This window comes from Gigantopelta aegis, chromosome 12 (genome assembly GCF_016097555.1).
Source record: "Gigantopelta aegis isolate Gae_Host chromosome 12, Gae_host_genome, whole genome shotgun sequence".
NCBI lineage: Eukaryota > Metazoa > Mollusca > Gastropoda > Neomphalida > Peltospiridae > Gigantopelta > Gigantopelta aegis.
The window spans coordinates 38,317,516-38,324,719 of NC_054710.1; the positions used below are offsets into that span (position 1 = coordinate 38,317,516).

The window sequence follows — 7,204 nt, forward strand, 5'->3', positions numbered from 1 at the left end:
ATAGTAACAGCAAATACAGGTGTAACAGCCCAAAATATACCTCCTGCCAAACTATACCTGGGGTATAAACTGGTCTAGCCCAGAATGTAGCCCAGGGTATAAAACAGGCTAGCCCAGAATATACCTCTATAGTCTGTATTTGAATGTCTAGAGGGTTTTTTTCCATCGTAATTTAAATATTTGGGGCTAGAGAATATCAAAATAATATCTTCTAAAATAACTAATCTGTGATAGTTTAATTTTTATGAAATCATTAGTTGCTTTTCTTTTAAAGTGTTTATTATTATTATTTTTTAATTTATTTTGTATACAGGTTAGTAATAAAAAATGAGGGTTAGGGGTGTAAAACAGGCTAGCCCACTTTAATCCCGGGTATAGTTTGGCGGGGGCTATATTTTGGGCTGTTATACCAGCTGTTTTAGGATACCACCACATCTTTAACATGATGTAATCTAGATATTTTGGTACATCGGATAATTTGGATTACTTGGACATTGTGGACCAGCATGTTAGAATCTATGATTCTGCCTTTTCCTAAAAAAAAAAAAAAAAAATTCTCAAAATTCACAGTAGATAATATATTCATGGTCAGTTATCAATGTCTTGAGAACATTTAAGGTCCATTTTGATGCATTCTTTACCAAATTAATTGTATCATGGAAAACCCATTAAATTACCAATGCTGCTTTTTGGTAGGAATAATCTGTGGTCATAGTGGGTCCTTCTACCCCCCCCCCCCCCCATCTCTCTGTCTCTCTGTCTGTCTCTGTCTGTCTCTCTCTCTCTATATCTCTCTCTCTCTCTCTCTCTCTCTCTCTCTCTCTCTCTCTCTCTCTCTCTCTCTCTCTCTCTCTCTCTCTCTCTCTCTCCCTCTCTCTCTCTCTCTCCCTCCTCCTTCCTTCTCTCTCCCATTCTCGTTTGCTCTCTCCCTTTCTCTCGCTCTCTCCATTTCTCTTGCTTGCTCTCTCCCTCCCTCTGCTCCCTCCCTCCCTTTTCTCTCTCTCTCCCTCCCCCCCCCCCCCCATTTCCCTCCCTCTCCAAAGAGTCAGTATATATGTTAAACACAAAAAAGCTGTAAGAGTTTATAAAATATTCTTTCTTGCTGTCAACTGACAAAGAAACAAAGATGGTGGCCATGCTATATTTATCCACAAATTATTCGGAGCCACCCCCCCCCCCCCCCCCACCCCCCCTTGTTGTCCAGTTCAAGAATTTTCTAAAATTATTATTCTAGAGAGTTAATTATGGAAAGATTATACATGGGATCGATTAATTTGTACTTATTTATTACAAATAAATGTGAAATATTGTAGTTTAAACTTTGACATTGGATCTTTAATTAAAAAAAATAGTAAAAGATTTGTGGGGAATATACATGGCTATAGCTGTATATTCTTTTTAAATATAGGGTTTGACATAGGCCAGTGGTAAAGCACTTGCTTGATGCGCCGTCGGTTTGGGATTGATCCCCGTCGGTGGGCCCATTGGGCTATTTCTCATTCCAGCCAGTGCATCACGACAGGATTGCACATACCATGGCCTTTTATCTGTGAGATGGTGCATATAAAAGATCCATTGCTACTAATGGAAAAATGTAGTGGGTTTCCACCATAATTAACCTGTAATGTATGTATATGAGAATAGTTTAGAGCAGCCTGTAGCCCGAGCAGAAATTACAATAGTAAATCAAATTTAATTGTTGTCGAGTTATTTTAACGAACCTGTTAATTTTTTTCTTTCAGACAACTGTTCTATCACTGGGCGTGATCATCACACTGTGTTCATTTCTACTCGTCTATTTCATCAACAAGAATTCCAATATTTTATTTCTTCAGTGCGGATCGCCACGATACTATACCTACTAGACCTGTGTTCCAACATGACTGTCAGTGTCAAGAGTTATCTCCCTTTGAAGAAGTCTCATTTTTTGTTTTTAGGCTGTGATCACATAACCTATCATCATTGGAACATTTATTTTACATCATATCAAGTGCAGAAGACAATGACCATTCTAGTGAAATCAGGGATGTTCCATATTATTACAAGGGGTGGAAGGTGGTGGTGTTAGAGTACCATGTACCCACTCTCCCCATGTAGTTACAGATGTAAACTTGGAAAGACAAAACAAATACAAATTAGATGCAATATCAGGCACCGCGGAAGCAAGTAGACATTGTGGGGGGGGGGGGGCTGACTGAGATCAAGGGCGCATGGCAAAGTTTCTAGGGGGTTTGGGGGTATGTGCCTTTGTAAAATGTTGAAAACTAGATGTCCTGAAATGCACTTTCCTGCATTCCACAAGTAAAATTCATCTCTGCCTTAAGATTTACTACCAATAAAAAAAAAAATCAGAATTATTGAGGGGGTTAGAGCCCCACCCACCTCTGCTCCGCGGTACCTGATATTTTTTGCATATCCAAATGTGTTTTTTCATCTACACTCATGTACACTGTACATGTATGTCTTGTTTGTTTTTACTGCAATTATTAAATGATCGGCCCTTGAAAACCAGATCATTTTGTGAAGGCAGTTTAGTACAGATAATAACAAGTAAATACTCAATAATTATAATCACAGATGAATCTCACGACATCTTTTTGAGAGAGCAATGCTGTTGGCCGTCATGAATTTCAAGGACCTAATGATTGTTCCTTTTATCAGTTCATGAATTTTTTTTTTTAAAGATTTCATTGTTGTTTCGTTGTTTGCTTTGCCTTTCTAGTTTGTACAGTGTTACTTGTTAATGCTTTTTGCAAATTTTAACTTTTATTAGATCAAACATTGCTGTCACGTTGTATGTACAATGTATAATCACACAGTTATTAGTTACTGTCAGAGGTGGGATCTAGCTAAGTCAATAGAGCACTCACCTGAGGTGCTTTTTTCTCATTGTGAAACATGGTTAGTCCCTGCCCCCCCCCCCCCCTCCCCCCCCCCCCAAGGTGATTTACTCTGCAACAGCCCTAATAATGACCTCTGACCTACATGCATGTCTTTGCATCCTGAAGCACATTGTGGAGGGGGGAGACTTGAAGTCACGGACCCTAGTTTTTAAACACTGGTGTATTCCCCCCCCCCCCCCCCCCAATTAAAATATTTAAGTGCTTATTTTTTCTTTCAAGTTCTTTTTTTTCATTGGGATGCCCTTTTGACATGGCAATTCGTGTGCCCTTTCCCTGTAGCCCCCCCCCCCTATATATTTTCTGGATTTGCCCCTGATCATATATACTAGTATATACTCATGGAATAAAGTTCCTGTGCATCATTAAAATTTCAGTGAGACTTATATTTTTTTTTTTAATTAATATTGTGTTTTACATAGATGTACTATTTTTCTGTTAAAATTACAGTGATTCTCGCCCGTCTTCTGAACCAGAAGTACGGTCTACACAATACTTGGTGTGACGATGTAACAGAACAACGTTTTGATGTACACACTGGGTTCTAAATGATTCCGTAGTTCTTCCACTGATTGGCTTTAACTCAGGGATGTATTGGGATGTTAAACTTTTCATTTCCAAAAGATTCCATACGTGTACCCACTTGATATTAACGAGTTGTAAACATGCTGTTAGGTGTCGACTCTCTAAACATGGAAGATCCCTATTATCTATAAACTGTCGAAAACATCTTCACAGATACTGCATAGTGTTCTGATGAACACCAAAATGACTAGCAACAATGTTTGTGCCATTCTAACCTCAGTCATACCCATCGCTCGAAGAAGTTCATTTTCTTGGAGGCATGGCATCACACTGACAACGATCAGATACCAACAAAAGTATTGTTTTCTGAGTGATGACAATCCATACAATAGTTTTAGAGTCCAGTGATAAGAAAAATGATGTCAAACAGGAGCATGTGACCTAGAATGCTAGTAATGCAACTTGTGATCACAAAGCATGAATAGTTTGTGCAATGGACAGGACACTGCTGGAATATCGAAGGGAGTGGTTACACGTTCATTTACTTACATTTTTATGACCATATGTCAAATAAATTAATTTCTATATGCAATAATTTGTTGCACAGGAACTTTTTTCCGCGAGTATGTATATATTAATTGACACAAGAACTCTTTTAAATGTGTTCTCTTGAAATTATAAAATGGCAATATCACAATGTTCTTCTATTTGATATCATCACTTAAAACAACATTCTGTTATTATTATATATTATTTTTCACCTGGCATTTGTCACTGTTTTTATTTTAAATTTTTATAATTTAATGAATAAATATATAACATATATATATAACATATATATATTTTGTATGGAAATATGTATTTATATATTTGTACAGTCTGCTTAATTGTAGTCAGCTGTATATAGTGTACATATAATGTATTGGTTGTACATAATTTGGTTGGTCTGTAATGTGTGAATTTATATCGGATTCTTATTTAATTTGAACATTTAATGATCTCAATGCGTACGACTTGAAACAGTTCAGAGAATTTAACATCATGCTGAGTTTGAGCTAGCATGCATGAGCCGATATTTTCTAATTTAATTTTCAGTTGCATGGTGACCCTCATTAGGGTGTGGTAGCTTGAAGAAGCCAGGTTATCCGAGCCAGTTGCCATGGGGATCAAGACTAAAGAAGGGGCCCAATTTACCAATATTGTATAAAACGTCTTTGGTAGAGAAAATTACCATGTACAATGAACAATAAAATAATAATTTGAGGATTTGTTATTCTTTCTACCCCTTCATCTATATTAAGTCGAGGTTAAAAGTTTTAATGTCCATTCAAAACAAGCTGTTATAGCGCACGCCTGTCCTGGGCACAGGTTCTGACCACTGCCAGTTCATACATGTAGGACAGAAGCTTAAATTTACTTATTCCTTTTAAATAGGACTGGTTTTGTACATCATACTGGCAGTCTTCATTGGTTAATATGCCAGGAACTTGACACACAAATCTAACTAATGATTAGGTGTCTCAAAATGTGTTCCGGTATATATATATATATTTTGTAAACTAGGAGGGTAGGTGAGGGAGAGAAATGCATGTGTATAAATCTTACATCATTCAGACCCACCTTCCTGTTGTGAAATTTCCACACAAGTATTTTTCGTTGCCGAAATTTACATGTTCCAAATGTGTGTTAACATGCATATTTGAGTATGTTTTAAAGGTTATGTATTCTAGTATAATGGGAAAGACGAAAAAAAAATTGTACCCCCTACCCCCATTCAATCTGTTTCGAGTCCACTAAAATTAGACTTGTCATACCACATTATGACACAAACTACATTCCATACTGAATTTTCAGAAATACTCATGTATCATTTGGTGCAGAATGATTCGTTTTGTAATTGTTGATGTGTATAGTACATTGCTTTGTAAAAATAAAACAAATCAATAAAAATGTATATAATTACATGTATTTACTGGTGGGGTTTTTTATTAATTATAACTTCAATATTGTAAAAACAAATAATTCAATATTCATGTATTGTGAATAAAAAAATTTTAAAATATCCACTGAACACTCTGAAGTGGCACCAAGCCCACAGACTAAAAATGACAAGTGTCATTATATTGCATTTCACACTGAGATCCGGCTTTTTGTTTCCCTCCATGTCTTATAGCGCTATAATGTAATTGGTGGCAAGCATATGGCAAAAAGACTCAAAAATTTTATTAAATGAGTACTCTTCCTTGCACAGTACTAAGAGTCCTGTGAGCGGGCACCCTATTACCAGGTAACGTAGTCAGGGTTTTTTTTTTCCTTGTCAAACATTTAGACCATTATGAATTAAATGTTTGATTTTCATCCAAAATATTGTTCAACAATGGGGCTGGGGTTAATTTTTTTTTTTTTTTTTTATAATTTCAGGACATTGGAAATGCATAAGGAGCACACAAAAAATAGGGGGTGGGGGTAGGCCTTTATTCTCGAGAGTAGGCCTGGAACAAAAAGCTAGGATTTATTCTCCAATAATCTTGTATACAATTTTAACAAATATTGTAACATCAAACAAAAGTTCTGTTTTAAATATTTATTTTAAACTAAATAAATAAACAGACATGTACATGTTTCATACAGCAATGCTGTAACACAGTACGGTACAGTGTGGCTGAAGCAACCGAGAGAAGTTTTACTGTTAATTTTACAACACAAAATGATGGGAACTCGTGTGTTAAAGTATATAACTACACATCCACTTACAAGGCTGAGTATCCACATTCTACAATTCTCATGTGCAATAATTTTCAATTCCAACTGAACAAAAATTAGTTAACAAAGGTACCTTCTGTTTTGTGTTTTTTGGGGGGGGGGGGGGTTGTTGGTTTGGTTTGGGGTTTTTTTGGGGGGGATAGTTTTGGTTTTTCCCCAAATCCATAGGTATTGCCAGTGACACTGAAATTAGGGAACAAAGTTCAAAAGAAATAGTAAAGAACCTGTGGTGATTTCACCTTTCTACATTCTACAGTGAAATATAAAATTTACAAACACGCAATATTTACACAATATACATTTTTACAGAGGGTTGTATTAACAGAAGGCCTCATTTGAAAAGTATGAAAACAGATTTATCTGACTTATACAGTTGTCACTTTATGGATGTCATATCTGGACTACATGTGGGCTTATTGCATTTCATCACATCAAATTCATAGAATAAATACTTTAACAAATAGTTTTAATGTTTTGTTCATTCGTAAACCAGTTGTAAAAAAGAGCAATTTCCACAATCCAATGTCGACACATCTTCGTAACTAACCAGTGAGATTTGCTTAGACAAGTGTTGTAGATTGAGCAATATAACAAGACAAAATAAAAATACACCAAGTGGTCTGAATGGATAAAACTATACTGAAGCATAAATTTTGTTTCAAATAAACTGAGATGTACAAAGCAAAATGAAAAATTGTAAATGTACAATGTGATTTATAGTATCCAAATGACACCACACTTCTAATCCTATATCCAGATTTGAAATGCAATGGTGAAAACTAAACAAAAATTCAACTTTTGTTTTAAACTTCATTTTTAACTGTTTGTGAATTTAAGATTTATTCAAGTGCATTATGTGCAAACCTACAACGTACAAAGGAAAAATAACATTTGGAAGAGAAACCTGAACTTTTAATTTAAAATGAATAAAATAAAATATTAACTTCTTAAAACCTGTAAGCTATGACAAGACTTCCAATTTGTAACAATAAAAATAAAAATTGAAATGTTTTTCA

General features: G+C 35.5%; 1 protein-coding gene across 2 annotated transcripts in view; it reads left to right on the plus strand.

Annotated features, from left to right (window-relative positions):
* LOC121386315 (nicastrin-like) overlaps nt 1-5,387 on the plus strand; it is a 51,606-nt gene extending 46,219 nt beyond the window's left edge. The window contains exon 15 of one of the 2 annotated variants that reach the window (XM_041517179.1): nt 1,743-5,387. In XM_041517179.1, the coding sequence (XP_041373113.1) occupies nt 1,743-1,865 (123 nt within the window). In that variant the 3' untranslated portion in view covers nt 1,866-5,387. The remainder of the gene's footprint in view (nt 1-1,742) is intronic. The other variant, XM_041517178.1, reaches the window with a different exon arrangement.
* Nucleotides 5,388-7,204: the final 1,817 nt, after the last annotated feature.